General features: G+C 43.0%; 2 protein-coding genes across 2 annotated transcripts in view; one reads left to right on the top strand and one right to left on the bottom strand.

Moving 5' to 3' along the window:
- The window catches only part of LOC143766179 (uncharacterized), a 29,886-nt gene extending 24,980 nt beyond the window's left edge, over positions 1-4,906 (top strand). The window contains exon 7 of the mRNA XM_077253649.1: positions 2,754-4,906. Coding sequence (XP_077109764.1) covers positions 2,754-4,699 — 1,946 coding nt within the window. The 3' untranslated portion in view covers positions 4,700-4,906. The remainder of the gene's footprint in view (positions 1-2,753) is intronic.
- A 1,116-nt stretch (positions 4,907-6,022) lies between these two features.
- Positions 6,023-19,550, bottom strand: LOC143768171 (uncharacterized). Its single transcript, XM_077256860.1, has 6 exons — positions 19,029-19,550; positions 18,865-18,948; positions 18,470-18,662; positions 18,154-18,310; positions 17,001-17,394; positions 6,023-6,121 (listed from the first exon to the last, which is right to left on the bottom strand). Exons 1-6 carry the CDS (start codon positions 19,086-19,088, stop codon positions 6,023-6,025), a joined length of 987 nt encoding a protein of 328 aa, XP_077112975.1. The 5' UTR covers positions 19,089-19,550.
- Between the last annotated feature and the right edge of the window lie 214 nt (positions 19,551-19,764).

The raw sequence follows: 19,764 nt of genomic DNA, 5'->3' as shown, positions 1-19,764 counted from the left end.
ACTCATAGCAATGCAGTAAATCTACTACATAGGAGCAATCTGAGCATCGCTCCTATGTAGCAGAGCCGATCAGGCTATGCTAGCTTCTAGCCTCCCATGGAGGCTATTGAAGCATGGCAAAAGTAAAAAAAATGTTTTAAAAAAATATGAAAAAAAATATAAAAGTTTTAAATCACCCCCCTTTCGCCCCATTCAAAATAAAACAAAAAAATCAAATATACACATATTTAGAATCGCCCAATCTATCAATAAAAAAATGAACCTGAAAGCTAAACGGCGTAAAAAAATGAAACGTCAGAATTACCGTATATACTCGAGTATAAGCCGACCCCCCTAATTTTGCCACAAAAAACTGGGAAAACTTATTGACTCGAGTATAAGCCTAGGGTGGAAAATGCAGCAGCTACCGGTGAATTTCAAAAATAAAAATAGATGCTCCATACCGTTCATTATGGCCCCATAGCTGTGCCATATAGTGCTTTGCACCATTCATTATTGCCCCATAGCTGTACCATAGAAAGCTGTGCCATATAGTGCTCTGCACCGTTCATTATTGCCCCATAGCTGTGCCATAGAAAGCTGTGCCATATAGTTCTCTGCACCATTCATTATTGCCCCATAGCTGTGCCATATAGTGCTCTGCACCGTTCATTATTGCCCCATAGCTGTGCCATATAGTGCTCTGCACCGTTCATTATTGCCCCATAGCTGTGCCATATAGTGCTCTGCACCGTTCATTATTGCCCCATAGCTGTGCCATATAGTGCTCTGCACCGTTCATTATTGCCCCATAGCTGTGCCATATAGTGCTCTGCACCGTTCATTATTGCCCCATAGCTGTGCCATATAGTGCTCTGCACCGTTCATAATTGCCCCATAGCTGTACCATATAGTGCTCTGCACCGTTCATTATTGCCCCATAGATGTGCCATATAGTGCTCTGCACCGTTCATTATTGCCCCATAGATGTGCCATATAGTGCTCTGCACCGTTCATAATTGCCCCATAGCTGTGCCATATAGTGCTCTGCACCGTTCATTATTGCCCCATAGCTGTGCCATATAGTGCTCTGCACCGTTCATAATTGCCCCATAGCTGTGCCCCATAGCGGTGCTCTGCACCGTTCATTATTGCCCCATAGATGTGCCATAGAAAGCTGTGCCATAGAAAGCTGTGCTGCTGCAATAAAAATAATAAAACACATACTCACCTCTCTTGCTTGCAGCTCCTCAGCATTCCATCCCGGCGTCTCTCTGCACTGACTGATCAGGCAGAGGGCGGCGCGCACACTATATGCATCATCGCGCCCTCTGACCTGCACAGTCAGTGCGGAGAGACGCCGGGAAGATGGAGCGGCGCCTGGCGTGTGGAACGCGGACAGGTGAATATGTAATACTTACCTGCTCCCGGCATCCCGCTCCTTCCCCCAGACAGCTGGTCTTCGGTGCCGCAGCCTCTTCCTCTGTCAGCGGTCACCGTTACCACTGATTAGAGAAATGAATAGGCGGCTCCACCCCTATGGGAGTGGAGTCCATATTCATTTCTCTAATGAGCGGTCCCACGTGACCGCTGAACAGGGGAAGAGCTGCGGCACCCGGAAACCGTGGGACGGGCAGGGGGAGCGCCAGGAGCCCCGGAAGCAGGTAAGTATGCCTCAGCGCCGTCTCCCCCTCACCCGCCGACCGTGACTCGAGTATAAGCCGAGAGGGGCACTTTCAGCCCAAAAATTTGGGCTGAAAATCTTGGCTTATACTCGAGTATATACGGTACGATTTTTTTGGTCACTGCGACATTGCATTAAAATGCAATAATGGGCGATCAAAAGAACGTATCTGCACCAAAATGGTATAATTAAAAACGTCAGCTCAGCACACAAAAAATAAGCCATCACCCAACCCTAGATCACGAATATTGGAGACGCTACAGGTATCGGAAAAGTGCACAATTTTTATTTATTTTTTTTAACAAAATTTGGAATTTTTTTTTACCATTTAGATAAAAAATAACCTAGACATGTTTGGTGTCTATGAACTCATAATGACCTGGAAAATCATAATGGCAGGTCAGTTTTAGCATTTAGTGAACCTAGCAAAAAAAGCCAAACAAAAAACAAGTGTGGGATTGCACTTTTTTGCAATTTCACCACACTTGGAATTTTTTTCCAGTTTTCTAGTACACGACATGCTAAAACCAATAATGTCGTTCAAAAGTGCAACGCGTCCTGCAAAAAAATAAGCCCTCACATGGCCAAATTGACGGAAAAATAAAAAAAAGTATGGCTCTGGGAAGGAGGAGAGTGAAAAACGAAAACGTAAAACAAAAAAAAGCTGGGCTCATGAAGGGGTTAAAATGACTCCATTTTGTAAATTATAACCCTCAATAAATTATAGGAATAGTGACTATTTTGACTCCACTTGCAGTTTCCAGATATTAGCACGCGCAGTGAATTTTGTAAAGTGAAAATTGCAAATATCCCAAGTTATTACCCAACACATAGTGCCCAGATTGTGCTCCAGGAGATACACATGCCATAAAATAAGTGATTTCTTCTCACTATAGTAATGCCAAAAGCATGGATTCTTAATGTGGCTTGAGGACAGTCTAGTAAACTGTAAACTGTCATTGTCTTGGGGAATAATTCAATAATTTTGCATAACTTGCCATTTTTACAGACCGTTTAAGCAGAAATGGTCAAAAATATAGAATTCAAGGATATTTTATTCTAAAATAATAATTGGTTTTATTCTTGGCAGATAACTGTACCAGGAGATTAGCAGGACAGCTGACATCTTCAATGTTTAAATCAGATAATCTTGAGATCCCACAGGATACAATTGAAGTGAATGCCATTACTCCAAATATACCATCATCCCTTCACAGCAAAGATCTGTCATCTGATCCTGTGGAACAGATCCTGTCTTCTGATTCATTACCGACTACTAAGGAAAATCAAAATCACAAAATAAGCATTAAAAAACGAACTGCTCCTAAAGCAATGAAGACATTTTCATTTTCAGAATATGGAAATAGTTTTCCCCTAGAAAAGTCCTTTCTCAAACAACAAAGCCTTCACAAAGCAGACAATAGAATTTCTTGTTCCAAGTGTGGGAGGTGTTTTAACCAGAAATCAGATTTTGTCAGTCACCAGAGAATTCACACAGAGAAGAAGCCATTTTCATGTTCAGAATGTGGAAAATGTTTTATTCGGAAAGCGCAGCTTGTTACCCACCAAAGAACTCACACAGGAGAGAAGCCTTTTTCTTGTTCAGAATGTGGGAAATGTTTTACAGATAAAAAAGTTCTTATCAGACATCATATGTCTCACACAGGGGAGAAGCCTTTTTCCTGTTCAGAATGTGGGAAATGTTTTAACCAGAAAGCGCATCTTGTTAGCCACCAGAGAACCCACACAGGAGAGAAGCCTTTTTCTTGTTCAGAATGTGGTAAATGTTTTAACCAGAAAGTGTATCTTGTTAGCCACCAGAAAACCCACACAGGAGAGAAGCCTTTTTCTTGTTCAGAATGTGGGAAATGTTTTACAGATAAAAATGTTCTTATCAGACATCATAGATCTCACACAGGGGAGAAGCCTTTTTCCTGTTTAGAATGTGGGAAATGTTTTCTAGATAAATCATTTCTTGTCAGACATCACAGATCTCACACAGGAGAGAAGCCTTTTTCCTGTTCAGAATGTGGGAAATGTTTTAACCAAAAAGCGAATCTTGTTAGCCACCAGAAAACCCACACAGGGGAGAAGCCTTTTTCCTGCTCAGAATGTGGGAAATATTTTAACCACAAATCGAATCTTGTTAGCCACCAGAAAACCCACACAGGGGAGAAGCCTTTTTCATGTTCAGAATGTGGGAAATGTTTTAACAGCAAATCAAATCTTGATAGCCACCAGAAAACCCACACAGGGGAGAAGCCTTTTTCCTGTTTAGAATGTGGGAAATGTTTTCTAGATAAATCATTTCTTGTCAGACATCACAGATCTCACACAGGAGAGAAGCCTTTTTCCTGTTCAGAATGTGGGAAATGTTTTAACCACAAAGCGAATCTTGTTAGCCACCAGAAAACCCACACAGGGGAGAAGCCTTTTTCATGTTCAGAATGTGGGAAATGTTTTAACAAAAAAGCGAATCTTGTTAGCCACCAAAAAACCCACACAGGGGAGAAGCCTTTTTCATGTTCAGAATGTGGGAAATGTTTTAACCTAAAAGCGAATCTTGTTATCCACCAGAAAACCCACACAGGGGAGAAGCCTTTTTCCTGCTCAGAATGTGGGAAATGTTTTAACCACAAATCAAATCTTGTTAGCCACCAGAAAACCCACACAGGGGAGAAGCCTTTTTCATGTTCAGAATGTGGGAAATGTTTTAACCACAAATCGAATCTTGTTAGCCACCAGAAAACCCACACAGGGGAGAAGCCTTTTTCATGTTCAGAATGTGGGAAAAGTTTTAACAGGAAAACGAATCTTGTTATCCACCAGAAAACCCACAGAGGGGAGAAGCCTTTTTCATGTTCAGAATGTGGAAAATGTTTTAGCAGGAAGACGAATCTTGATAGCCACCAGAAAACCCACACAGGGGAGATGCGTTTTTCCTGTTCAGAATGTGGGAAATGTTTTAACCAGAAAACACATCTTGTTACCCACCAAAGAACACACACAGGGGTGAAGCCACTTTCATGTTCATAATGTGGAAAATGTTTTGTGAAGAAACCATCTCTTTCTAGCCACCAAAGAATTCACACAGGGGAGAAGCTTTTTTATGTTCTTAATTGTGTTTACATAGTCACATACAAGTGCTTCTCACTAAATTAGAATATTATCAAAAAGTTAATTTATTTCAGTTCTTAAATGCAAAAAGTGAAACTTATATTATATAGGATTATTACAGAGTGATATATCTCAAGTGTTTATTTCTGTTGATGACTAGATCCTACAGCCACTGAAAACCCAAAAGTCATTGTCAGTAAATTAGAATAAAAACACCTGGAATGGCTTCCTAAACGTTTTAAAAAGGTCCCTTGGTCTGATTCAGTAGGCTCCACAATCATGAGGAAGACTGCTGACTGGACATGTCTAGAAGGCAGTCATTGACACACTCCAGAAGGAGGGTAAGCCACTGTAAAATATTAGTATTTCAATAATAATAAAAAAATATAGATTACTTTACATATGCAGGTTCTAACTAGCAAATAGATACTCTGGATAGTGAGGGACTGAGTTATTCTGAGGATTGTGGCCGCTACATCTGTTCTCTGTTTGTCAGACCTATAGGGCTTTTGTCAGAACTGTGGCTATTTGGAGATAAAAAATGGTTCTTAAAGGTCACAGGCTATATGCTTAAGCATTTCAAAATGAGATAATGTACAAAAAACTAATATTCATATTCCGCAAGTTACTAGTGTTCTTCTAATATGGTAGAGGCTATGAACATAGCAGCAGATCACCATATGTGGTTATGAGACAGGAAAAATAGATCCAATGTAAGCCTATGGGTCAATATAGTATATAAGCTGACCTAACTCCTGTTCAGACAGATCTCTCATTCTTTGAGAATCTCCAACCCAGACCACATCATACTTCAAAACCATATGTAAGAACCAATGAATGCTTGTTTTCTCTTCTATAATCTAATACTTACTACGTGCTATGAACTTACTTGTCTTCATTTTTGTCATCACTTTTTGAATGAACATTAAACAAGATTTGTTTTATCCACACAATTCAATATTGCTTTCCTTTCTATCTTCACTGTGCTCTTACTTAAAAAAGTAAGAAACTGTTATTTTCTCTAACATTTTGGCGAGCCCTGCCAAATCTGATTTTTGTGCTATTTTTGTGAAATCCTTTCCCTTGCACACGGAGGTGGAGAGCTCTGCTAAACACCTGTTGTTCAAGGTGCAGGAATTCTGCTATTTCACGTCACAAGGATCAGACAGCCTACAGACAGTGAGGATTTGTGTCTCCAACCATAAAGAGCTGGATGTGTCCCATGATGGAGGTCTGAGGATTTCAGTAAAGGCACAGAGGACCATCCATTGACGGTTGGATCAATCCAGGAGAGGAAAAGATATTCCACAGGTGAGAAAATGGATTTCGTTCACGATTATTCTAAGAAAAGTAATATAGAGTTTAAGTTTGTTCATAGCCATACAGATTCACAATTATGGTCTAGTTTGTATAGTCAATGTGATAGGGATTACTTTGATTGTCCAAATTGTTTTCATATTTGTCAGAACATAATGAAAAATTGGAAGATCAAATCGATGCTTGAACAGAATTATTGTCCAAATTGCACCAAGATATAAAAAAGTTTTCTGTTCTTACAAGAGCAAACAATCATGAGGACAATGCCGCCACATCATTTGTACCAAACACACAAAATCCAGATGTTTCAGTAGAAGATTTACAGGCAGATGAACTACAAGGGAAGAAATTACATGACAGAGCAGCACAAATTGAAAATACACGATCAGTTAATGAAAATTGTAAAAGACATTCCAAACTACAATGACAAGATGGATGCCTTTTATAATGCGGGAAAGATATACCGTATTTTCCGGCGTATAAGATGACTTTTTAACCCCTCAAAATCTTCTTAAAAGTCGCGGGTCGTCTTATACGCCGGGTATGTGCATATGATGGGTGGGGGGGAGCGGTCCCGATGACGAAGGGAGGGGGCGACTCACAGGAAAGTGAGTGGAGTAGCAGCCCCCTATTACCTCATTGCGGCAGCGTGGGGGTCTCTGTGCTGGGGAGCGGCGGCTCCTCATTGCGGCAGCATAGGGTTTCTGTGCTGGGAGCGGCAGCTCCTCTTCGTGCCGTGGGGGCTCTGTGCTGTGGGGCGGTGCATCTTCTTGCAGCGTCGGGGCTCCTCCGGCATCTCCTCAAGGCCCGGAGGCACCGGCAGCTCCATTGCTGTAATGCGGTGGCCTCCGGGAAAATGGCCGCTGGGGGCGGCTCATGCTCAGATTCAGATCTCGTAAAATTTGAGCAGGCCTATAGGATGGTGATGGATCTTAGGCCTCATTGGGAGCCAACATCCATGATCACATTTTTTGTAAAAAAGTTCAAATATTTAGATCCTGCCTCAGAGCAATTGGCTAGTGCTCAGCCATTATTGCCAGAAGCAACAATTTTGATTGACAAAGTAAGGAGATCCATGAAGCAAAATCAGGTCAAGGTTAAAATAGTTGTAGTTCATGAGAAAGAAGACAGCCAGCTGAAACCTAGACACACCGTAACATCCAAGACTAGAGATTACATTCATCATAGAGGTACAAATACACAAAGGAACAATATCCATTGTTATTTTTGTGGTATACCTGGACCCTTAAAATGGCAGTGCAGAAAATTCTTGAGCGCAGAATCAGAGACAGGTACACAAGGAACAGGTAAGCTTGGAAGGGAACTCATGCCAAAATCATCCACCAAACCTTCCGCACCTCCATGACATTCTTCTGCACCCACTCACAACTGACAACAGACAAACACAGTCACCGCATGCACCATTAATCAGACAGATCAGAGAGATGACAGTGAAGGAGACTGAATCCCGGACAGTATTCCAAGAGCTTTTAAAAAGGACATTGGTCTTCTCCCATCTCCCCCATCTTTCTGACAATCACAGACTACTCCTACACCCCATCCATTGGAATTTGTGACTCGTTACATTGGATGACTGTGGAAGACCATTTATCAAAGTAAATCTGGCAGGACAGAATGTTGTATTTCTTATTGACACAGGAGCTCAATTAAGTGTTACAAATCTTGATTTGAAGCTACAACCAGATTCACCAGTTTGTACAATTGTTGGTTTTAGTGGAAGAGGTGGAACTAAAGCTACTTTAGTTACCAATGTGACGTTGGAAACACCTATCAAAACAGGAATTGACATTTGGTATTGTCGTGATTCTGAAAATATAGAAGCAAAAAAAGAAGAGAAGCCAGCACTGCTGAAGGTCAAAACGCAATATCTAAAGTGCACATGCACATAATAAATTCTGACTGTATTTCAAATATGAGATATTTAGCAAATAATTGATCAATTCTTTGAGCTACCCCGCCACTTCACGGCAATCTCATAATGGGGCTGTCCTAACTCTACGTTTTTTATTTACATTGTGCCATTATGGCCTCCTAAATGTATAGAGAGTGAGAAAAAAAAAAAAAAAAAAGGACAGACCACATTACATAACATTACATGACAAACTGTACCTGGAGCATTAACAGAATCACTCCCTTAGTGCCAGGAAGGCGAGCGCGGATAGAGGCCGATCAGGTCCTGTGCGGACATATCAGATCTGGCCTCCACACTGCCAAACCAACACCAAAGTTAAAGGATGAAACTGGCTGAGGCACAGCTGCCTAATTAACTAGAGCCTGAGGCAGGGCAGGGCTGCTGTGTGTGTGTGCACAGCAGCCTATCAATCATAGTGAACCCAGACAGAATGGCGCATATGACCCAGCGTGCGCGGCAACAGTGGTGGTCAGCCACATACCAATACAGAAGCAAAAAAAGAAGAGAAGCCAGCTCTGCTTAAGGTCAAAACGCAATATCTAAAGTGCACATGCACATAATAAATTCTGACTGTATTTCAAATATGAGATATTTAGCAAATAATTGATCAATTCTTTGAGCTACCCCGCCACTTCACGGCAATCTCATAATGGGGCAGTCCTAACTCTACATTTTTTGTTTACATTGTGCCATTATGGCCTCCTAAATGTATAGAGAGTGAGAAAAAAAAAAAAAAGGACAGACCACATTACATAACATTACATGACAAACTGTACCTGGAGCATTAACAGAATCACTCCCTTAGTGCCAGGAAGGCGAGCGCAGATAGATCCTTTGGCTCCATTTGCTTTGCAAGTACACACATCAGAGACTTCTGTGTCTGCTGTGCTGCTTCAGTTGCAAGGAGAAGAGTGGAGAATTTTGGGCTATTTTTCTAAGCTTCTCTCACCTGTTGAAAGAGGGTTTGAGACATGTGCAATATTAACAACTAGCACACTCCAATAGTTGTGATGCAAAGGGGGGTTTGTTTAATATACATACAATAGTCACAAACGTTTCGGCCTGCAATGGACCTTCGTCAGTGTGCCAGAAAAGTAGCGAAAATGGTATAAATGACGGAACCCCAGTAGAGATTAATTAATTTGCATCAAAATTGTAGTGAGTTAAGCGAGGGCTGTATATTATTTATATTATATATATATATATATATATATATATATATATATATATTAGATGGTGGCCCGATTCTAACGCATCGGGTATTCTAGAATATGTATGCGTAGTGTATAGCACAGCCCACGTAGTATATTGCGCAGCCCACGTAGTACATTGCGCAGCCCACGTAGTACATTGCGCAGCCCATGTAGTATATTGCGCAGCCCATGTAGTATATTGCGCAGGCCACGTAGTATATTGCGCAGCCCACGTAGTATATTGCGCAGGCCACATAGTATATCGCGCAGCCCACGTTGTATATCGCGCAGGCCACATTGTATATTGCGCAGCCCACGTTATATATTACGCAGCTCATGTAGTATATTGCGCAGCCCACGTTGTATACTGCGCAGCCCACGTATATCGCGCAGCCCACGTATATAGCAATGTGGGCATGATATCCCCTGTTAAAAAAAAAAATAATAATTAAAATAAAAAATAGTTATATACTCATCTTCTGTTGGCGCCTGGATCCAGGAAGCGGTTACCGAGGCTTGGGATCCACCGAAGCTCCGCCGAGCCGCTGACGCCGGCCGCCTTCTTCCTTTCCCAGGATGCATTGCGAAATTACCCAGATGACATAGCGGTCTCGCGAGAAGGCAGAGAAGAAGAATGGTGAGATCAGTCAAGGACAATCCTCAGACCACCTCCAGAGAGCTGCAGTATCAACTTGCTGCCGATGGTGTCACTGTGCATTTGTCAACTATACAACGAACTTTGCACAAGGAGAAGCTGTATGGGAGAGTGATGCTAAAGAAGCCATTTCTGCAAGCACGCCACAAACAGAGTCAGCTGAGGTATGCAAAAGCACATTTGGAGAAGCCAATTTAGTTTTGGAAGAAGGTCCTGTGGACTGATGAAACCAAGATTGAGTTGTTTGGTCATACAAAAAGGCATTATGCATGGCGGCAAAAAAACACAGCATTCCAAGAAAAACACTTGCTACCCACAGTAAAATTTGGTGGAGGTTCCATCATGCTTTGGGGCTGTGTGGCCAATGCTGGCACCGGGAATCTTGTTAAAGTTGAGGGACGCATGGATTCCTCTCTGTATCAGCAGATTCTTGACAAAAATGTTCATGAATCAGTGACAAAGTTGAAGATACGCAGGGGATGGATCTTTCAGCAAGACAATGATCCAAAACACCGCTCCAAATCTACTCAGGCATTCATGCAGAGGAACAATTACACTGTCCTAGAATGGCCATCCCAGTCCCCAGACCTGAATATCATTGAACATCTGTGGGATCATTTGAAGAGGGCTGTCCATGCTCGGCGAATATCAAACTTAACTGAACTGGAATTGTTTTGTAAAGAGGAATGGTCAAAAATACCTTCATCCAGGAACTCATTAAAAGCTACAGGAAGTAACTAGAGGCTGTTATTTTTGCAAAAGGAGGATCTACTAAATATTAATGTCACTTTTCTGGTGAGGTGCCCATACTTATGCACCTGTCGAATTTTTTTTTAATGCAGATTGCACATTTTCTGTTAGTACAATAAACCTCATTTCAAGGCAGAAACATTACTGTGTCCAACAGTTATTAGATATGTGAAACTGAAATAGCTGATGCAAAAAAAAACAATTTTTATAAAACATTAAGCTTAAGATTAATAGGGGTGCCCAAACTTTTTCATATAACTGTGTATATATGTATATATATATATATATATACACATATAGAGGCCAGTGTTGGATGGCAGGTCAGTCCAGTGAATGGGAGAAAAGGGGACACGAGCACTACGCGGTATCCACCGCAAGTAGAGTCATACCGCATAGTGCTCGTGTCTCCTTTTCTCCCATTCACTGGACTGACCTGCCATCCAACACTGGCCTCTCTCTCTCTATATATATCTATATTATATATATACTGCCCTCACTTAACTCACTACAATTTTTATGCAAATTAATTAATTAATCTCTACTGGGGTTCCGTCATTTATACCATTTTCGCTACTTTTCTAGCACACTGACGAAGGTCCATTGCAGACCGAAACGTTTGTGACTATTGTATGTATATTAAACAAACCCCCCATTTGCATCACAACTATTGGAGTGTGCTAGTTAATGTTTCACGTATTAAGGTTTGGGAACCTATCTCTATGTACCTCCCCCGTGAGGCTGTGCTGAACATTTTCTATGAGACACGTGCAAGACACCTGGTAGGTGTATACTTTGCAGTCAAAGCAACTGAACATATTGTTGGGTTCAACAAAATTACTTTACAAACACCTCATTCTACACTAAAACTTCTCCTTGAGAACAATATCCCAGGTGTGTCACATCAGAGATTTGCTCATTGGTTGTTGTCATTGTCTCCCAAACAAATTGAGGTAGATTATAAAGCCAAATATGTTCTTCCTCAATTGATGCAATATGAAGGACAAACTCATGATTGTTTACAGTATTTTCAGGATCTTAGTCCATCGCTTTTCAGACGGAAAGCAGAGGCAACAGATGAACCAATTTTTGTAGATGGTTCCAGATTTTATGCAGATGGGCACTACTATTCAGGATATGCCATTTTTTATCCTAAAAGAGGACAGGTTGTAAAACACAAATTACCAAGTCATTTTTCAGCTCAAAGGGCAGAGCTAGAAGCAGTAAAAATGGTGCTACAGCTGAACGAAGCTGATGAACAGTGTCCCATTGTAATCTACAGTGATAGCTCCTATGTTGTTAGATCACTGACAGATTATTTGCCAGTTTGGAAAAAAAGAGGCTCTGTAGATTCCTCTAATAAGACTCTTGTACATAGTGACACACTGAAAACAATTTTTAAAATAGCATCAAAAATCCCTAATGGTTTTGCTATTGTCAAAGTCCCTGCCCATAAAAAATCTGATGATGAATTATCTGTTAGAAATGCCTCCGCAGATAGGTTAGCCAAAGAGGCAGCCCTGACAGGAGAAGAAGTGTTTCACCCTGAAACTTTTGAGATTTTAGCAGTTCAAAGAACAGGCATGCATATCCCTTCTTTTGCGGAAGAACAAGAAAAAGACACATCTCTTGTTGCTTCCCGGGTTGATCCAAAACCTCCCTTTGTTTGTGAAAACGGGGTTTTGTGTTGAGTTGCGTCCTGTTGTACCAAAACATCTACAGGCTGAGTTCACAAAATATAATCATGAAAGTTTGGGTCATTTGGGCCAACAGAAATTGTTAGACATTCTCAGAGAGAAAGTTTACTGGGAAAAGATGGAAGAGACAGAACAAAATATTGTCCAATCATGTCTCATTTGTGCCCAAATTAATCCAAGACCAAAAGGACAGAAACCAGCACTACGCCAAATGGCACCTGCAGATGGTCCATGGTCTACACTACAAATCGACTACATTGGTCCGTTACCATCAGGTAAAAATGGCCTCAGGTATGCATTGGTTGTAGTAGAGGTTTTTTCTAAATGGGTTGAAATTTTACCTGTCAGGAAAGATGATGCTTTGTCTACAGCTAGAGCATTGGTTAATCATGTCTTTTGTACTTGGGGGATCCCAAGAATGATCTCCTCTGATCGAGGAAGTCACTTTACAGGAAAAATCATGCAGCAGTTTGTACTATTCTAGGGGTACAACAACAGTCCCATGTTCCTTACCATCCACAATCTGCTGGTATTGTGGAAGGGATGAATAGGACAATAAAATCCAGAATTGCCAAGATGCTATTGGACAAAAGCAATACTTGTGTTGATGCCGTACCTTTTGTACTGTTGAGTGTGAGAGGAACAACTTCTTCTACAACTCAGTTTACTCCTTTTGAACTAATGACAGGAAGAAAATGCCCTTGATTTTTCCACATGAACCATTTTTGTCCACACCTCAAAAAGATGCTGTTGCAAGGTCCAAATGGTTGTAATTGTTGCACGAAAACTTGAAAACGATTCTTCCACATGCTGCATCAAGAATGCAGAGAATGGAGCCACCATATATATCCAAATTCAAAAAAGGGGCTCAGGTGATGATCAAAACTTTCAGGAAGAATGGACCTTGGGAAAGTAACTGGGAAGGTCCCTTTGATATCATCTAAACCATGGGACAAGTTATGATTCTTGTGCAACGAGCATCTAAGGCTACTTTCACATTAGCGTTTTAATCTGCAGCGTTTAATCCGCAAACGCAAGGACACGAAAAACGCATGAAAACGCGTGTAAACGCAGCGTTTTTAAAACGCTTACGGTTACCGCATGCGTCATTAAAACGCTGCGTTTACATGCTTTTGCTTGCGTTTTCCATGCGTTTGCGTTTTTTGTGCGCATGTCGCAAAAATTTACCAGAGAAAAAATCTAGATGCAAGAACCAGCCAATGGGACTACAGAGGGCGTGTATTATGTGAAATCTATATATAGACCCTAGGACAGCTGAAATCTTCAGATTTTGCTCCTGTGTCCTGTGACAAGATGGATCTTCACATGGATAGCTATTACTTCAAACTGGATCTGAGCATCAAGATTTTTCTGGCATGTGCGTTTGCTTGGGAGCAACACCGAAACCGGGAAAGACAGAGAAGGACACGGCGTAGGCGGTTTTGGCAACACCCCATTGTAGAACTGCGTGAGAGCCGTGGTGCATATCACACCCTGTATGGTGAGCTCAATGAGAACCCAGAAAAATTCCCGGAATATACCAGGATGTCACAAGACTCCGGGATTTGCTTGATCGTGTCCAAGGAGCCATCCGGAGACAGGACACACAGCTCCGTAGAGCCATTCCACCAGAGGAACGTCTCCTGGTTACCTTAAGGTACGTAATAATTCTAAACAAAAGCTACCCAAAATTTTTTGCAGGTCTGATGTTTTTTTGCCTATTTTGTAAATTGTTTATTCTTACTACAGATTTCTTGCAACTGGAGAGAGCTTGTCATCCCTTCATTTCCAGTACCGCCTTGGGATTTCCACGCTGTCCGGAATTGTTTTTGAAACCTGCCGGGCTTTATGGACCATTCTCCGTGAGGAATTTATACCCATACCCACGGAGGACATGTGGAAAGAAATTGCTGACAAATTTTGGACTGTTTGTGATTTTCCCAACTGTTTGGGTGCGGTGGATGGGAAGCACATCCGGATTACCAAACCAGCCAGAACGGGATCACAGTTCTTCAACTACAAAAAATATTTTTCAGTAGTTCTTATGGCAATAGCCGATGCGGACTGTCGCTTCATTGCTGTGGACATTGGTGCTTTTGGCCGTGGCAACGATTCACAGACTTTTAAAACCTCTGATATGGGCCGACGTGTTTATGGCAAAAATTTTAATTTCCCACAGCCACGACCACTCCCCTACACTCAAGGCCCACCGCTGCCATTTGTAATGGTTGGGGATGAGGCCTTTCAGATGAGTGAAAATCTCCTGAAGCCCTATTCAAGTCAGGACTTGAACCGCACAAAACGGATCTATAACTACAGAGTAACCAGGGCACGCAGAACAGTAGAGTGTACCTTTGGGATTATGGTGTCCAAATGGCGCATTCTAGCAACTGCAATAAATCTAAAAATGGAGACAGTGGATGAGGTAGTTAAAGCCTGTGTGGTTCTCCACAATTTCATTCTGGCTAAGGAGCGACCCACCATAGAACTTGATGAACCTGTTGCAAACCCTTTGCCTGATTACCGTCATCACCCGCTGCGGTCAACAGTTGAAGTAGGCCACATGCGGGACCAATTTGCAGCCTTTTTTGATTCTGACATTGGACGTGTGCCATGGCAGGACAATATGGTGTAAAATGTACTGCTGGTTTCGGGTCTGCAAATTTATGTTTGGAATGTTAATGTTTTTTCTAATAAAATAATTGTGATTTACTTTCTTCACCATGTCTCCTATCTATTTCCTTAACAAACCACTTTGGGTTTTTGGGCTTAGGTTCTTGACGTCATTGAGTGCTGTCTTGTTTCACCATTAGCTATTTGCCGCAGACTGTATAGACGATGTCTGTTATTGTTGCAGTAGTTGTCCAGTACTTAACAGCATTATTTGTAAGCCAAAACCAGGAGTGGTAGTTAAATGCTTTTAGTGGTGCATATGTGTTTATTGAACTTTTCCTCACATAGCTCCACTCCAGGTTTAGGCTTACAAATAGTGCTGTAAAATACAGAGCGAATACTGAGAGTGTGACGGCAGCCTATACCACAAATCTATAGTAATCAAGTCAGGTGTCTGAAATAATGAATTTATGATGCTAATTGCTCTTGAATTCATTTTTCATGACACTTGTCCGGGTGAGTATAGATATGTCATGTATGACGTACATTGACCCTTCACTTTGTGTGAAATATATGTATATGTACCCATAAGATAAAATGGAGGTAATATAATGCATTTCTAAAATCAGCAGGTCAGGGGTCATAAATAATGTTTCTGATAAGACACGACCTGTTGAGTACACTTGTGCTGTGTATTACCACCATTTTGTCTTCTGTGTGCTACCAAAAGTCACGGAGTAAACAGAAAGAACTGTTTTTGGAGAAAATACAAGTGTTTTTTTGGGGGGCAACCTCATATCTCTTAAGCAAACACACACCAAGCTTCAGTGTTCTGTTAATTAAGTACTGTAGGTTGGAGGTGGCCCCCAAAAAAGTGTTTGACGCATTATTTGTTATTGGCGCACGGTGTGTGGTGACGGCGGCGAAATACACAATTAACCAAACCTCATTGGGGCAAAACACAGGTTTATTAAACACAAAAACAAAAAAATTAACTGCGCCTGCTTGGGGTTGAGTGCCGATATTGTGGGGTGTTGAGTTGTGAGGTCTGGCTTATTGTAGCCGACATAGGGGTGGCAGGAGAAGGCGCAATGAAACTGCTGGGGTCAGGATATTCAGGGATAGGGCTAGACACATGAGAGGGCTGAGACACACTGGAAGGGTGAGACAAACCAGACATTACAGACACATTGGGAGGTGAGGGGGGAGGGATAGCTATGGTTTTTTGGTTTTTTTTGCCTTTCCCCTTCCTTGTTTTGCGCGGGCTCATTGTCGTGGTGGCAGGGAACGCCAGGGCAGGGTCCGGCAATGGCAGTCTGGTGGTGGTGCCAGGAAACGCCAGGGCAGGGTCCGGCAACGGCAGTCTGGTGGTGGTGCCAGGAAACGCCAGGGCAGGGTCCGGCAACGGCAGTCTGGTGGTGGTGCCAGGAAACGCCAGGGCAGGGTCCGGCAACGGCAGTCTGGTGGTGGTGCCAGGAAACGCCAGGGCAGGGTTCGGCAACGGCAGTCTGGTGGTGGTGCCAGGAAACGCCAGGGCAGGGTCCGGCAACGGCAGTCTGGTGGTGGTGCCAGGAAACACCAGGGCAGGGTCCGGCAACGGCAGTCTGGTGGTGGTGCCAGGAAAAGCCAGGGCAGGGTCCGGCAATGGCAGTCTTGTAGTGGTGGCGGGGAACGCCAGGCCAGGGTCCTGCGGCGAAACTCTAGTGGTAGCGGGGAACGCCAGGCCATGGTCCTGCGGCGGCAGCATGCTGGTGGCAGTGGAGGAGGCCCAAGCAGGAGCAGCAGTTGTCATGGTGGTGGCGGTGGGCTGACCCACTGCACTGGGCATGGTGGTGGTGCTATAATACGGTCCGGCAGTGTTTGGAATGGAGGTGGCCGTGCAGTGGTATGCAGCAGATGTCGGCATTGATGTAAAGCGTGACAGTGTGGGCACTGTTGGAAATGCCCCCACTGTCTGCTGAAAATACCGACTCTGCTGCATAGCCTGCACGTAAGCAGCATTGCAGGCCTGCATAACAGTAATCTGGAGCTCAGGACTAAGGTGTTCCGACATGCCCTGTTCTACCTGATTAAAAAAATGATGTGCTGGCCTCTGGAGGTCGGCTTTCACTTGGGCAAGGGCTGTGGTAACCTCCTGGATACGTGTGCTCATATGACTAATGGCAGTATCCAGTCGGTCACCCATCGCCTTGAGTCCCTCATGGAAGACCGAGCTCAAGTGTAAAAACTCGGGCATGAGTGACCTGTCCGCGGCCCTCTGCCGCTGCCGGAAGGAGCCCCTAAAAAATTGGCTAGAGGCAGAGGACTGGGGAAGGGGAACACCTGATGGACCAGCTTCCTGGTCTCCAGGTTGTGTGGCAGGCCCACTTGCTGCAGCGCTGGAGGATGGCTGGGACGGGTCCGTGGCTGACTGATGAAGGACCGCTCCAGAACCTGGGCCAACAGTGGAGCTCCAAGTGCTGCGGAAAAAAAAAAAAAATTATTACAAAACATTTACAAAAAGATAACTCAACAGTTAGATAAACATTCAGATAGGGAAAGGTCACACTAACACTATTTGTAGTGAATTTTACATCAGAATTTGCAAGCCAGGAGTTCAACAGTAGGAATAAAAGTTTCATAAAACAACATGCTATACTTCTGCATGCATCGACCAGTCCTTGGGGATTAAAAAAACTGATGTAAAATATGAAGAGACGATGGAGGCAATACAAGCCATATCTCTATACAAGGTATTGGTAAGCCAAAACCTGGAGAGGAACTATGTGAGGGAAAGTATTCAAAGAACACGTACCCCACTTCTGCATCTATCAACCACTCATGGTTTTGGATTACAAATACTGATGGGAAATACGAATTTACGACAGAGGACATACAAGCCACCTGTATACTCACCAGGACAAGTGTCAGGAAAAATGAATTGAGGAGCCATTGGCATCCTGAATTCATTATTTCTGACACCTAACTTGCTGAGTATAGATCTGTTGTGCAGGCTGCCGTCACACTCTCAGTATTTGCTCAGTATTTCAAATCAGTATTGGTAAGCCAAAACCTGGAGAGGAACTATGTGAGGGAAAGTATTCAAAGAACACGTACCCCACTTCTGCATCTATCAATCACTCAAGGTTTTGGATTAAAAATACTGATTTGAAATAATGACCCCCAAAAAATTGCATTATACACCACTTTTTTTTTTCTTTTTTAACCAATATACTTACGTTCTTCGTGCAAGGACCGGTCTCAAAAACGCAAGGATGCGGTGGTACTTGTATTTGCGTATCCTTGCTGCAGAACCACTTGGAAGCTGGCTCTCTTGGCGCAGGTCCTTGTTGAAGCGGTCCTTCATCGATCTCCAACGTGTTTTCACTTTTGACACTGTTGGCAAAACAAAACATAATAGTTAGGACAATGGTCTTTTGACCATGGTCACACAACTGTATGTGCTGTGAAAAAGTAATGACTTTCTCACATCATACACAGTTGTGTGAGCATGGCCAAGGTATTGACTACATCACACTGCATTGCGATACTTACCAAATGCAGAACGGACCCGAGCCGGGGCATTGGCCCAGCCATCCCACAACGCTGCGGCCACCTCATTCCAAAGCCTCCGGATCGTCACATTGTTGGCGTGCAGTGGATCCCGGGTGTCCCACAATGCGACTCGCTCGTGAACCAGGGAGATGAGGTGTTCATTCTCAATTAGGTCCTCATCCTCCTCTGGAACCTAACAACAAAAAGTACATTAATATAGGAGGCGTTCACATACGGAAGACAGAAAACAGAATCAGAGGAATGGCATGAATATTGAAGTAAAAAAAAAACACTGGTGCTGAAGCAAAAGGGAAAGAAAGAGAGAAGTAGAAAGAAATGAAGATTCAAGAATTATAAAGTGAGGATACAATACACATTCAGCCAGCTATACTTACACGATGCCGCCGTGTTGCCCGGCCGTGACTACGCTGCTCCTGCCCAGTCTCCTGCCCAGTCTCTTCCGCTGTAGAAGAAGTGGTCTGAAAAAGGGAAAATATACATTGTCATATGTGTAGATGTGACAGTGAATACTTACCAATCTGAGGAGGTGAATACTCACTTCGCTGACATGTTCCCCTTGTGCAGGCCCAGGCGTTTCCTCATCAGAAGAAGAAGACATTCTGATGTGTGCAGAAAGAAAGGAATGACAGAAATTAGGGCATATAGACACAGATTATAGAAAAGAAATGCATTGGATAGGATATACTCACATAGTTCTGAGGCTTGTTTGCTGCTCCAAGGGGCTGTGGGGCGTCTCGTCTGCAAGGCAGTCTGATGAGTAGTGACCTGCAACTGTCCACACCCTCCCTTTATCACCTTGTATGTGGGGGGTGGCTTATCAGTGTCTAGACATGTTTTTCTCAATTGAGACGCATGCGTCGGCAAACGCAAGGAAACGCATGTACTGAAAAACGCATGCGTTTACATAGACTACAATGCGTTTTTTTGGCGCAAACCTTGCGCAATCAGCCGCATACGTTTCCAGGCGGCAAAATGACGCCTCTAAAAATTACTACATGTTGCATTTCCGCGCCAAGACGCAGACGGCTAGACGACGCATGCGTCGTCAAACGCGGCAAAACGCGAACATAGAAAAACGCATGCGTCGATAATGTTAAAGATAGGAATACACAACGCATGCAGATATTTGCGGAAGAAACGCAGCGGACACAACCGCAAATGTGAAAGCGGCCTAATGTGGTTAAAAATACCCGCAGACAACAAAGAGTGTGGGTACATGTCGATCAATGCAAATTGTATATTGCAAAATAATGATACTGCATTTCTTTTAGGAA

The sequence above is a fragment of the Ranitomeya variabilis genome, chromosome 4 (genome assembly GCF_051348905.1).
Source record: "Ranitomeya variabilis isolate aRanVar5 chromosome 4, aRanVar5.hap1, whole genome shotgun sequence".
Classification (NCBI taxonomy): Eukaryota; Metazoa; Chordata; class Amphibia; order Anura; family Dendrobatidae; genus Ranitomeya; species Ranitomeya variabilis.
Note: the sequence above shows the minus strand (reverse complement) of the source record. Positions and strands in the feature narration are given on the sequence as shown.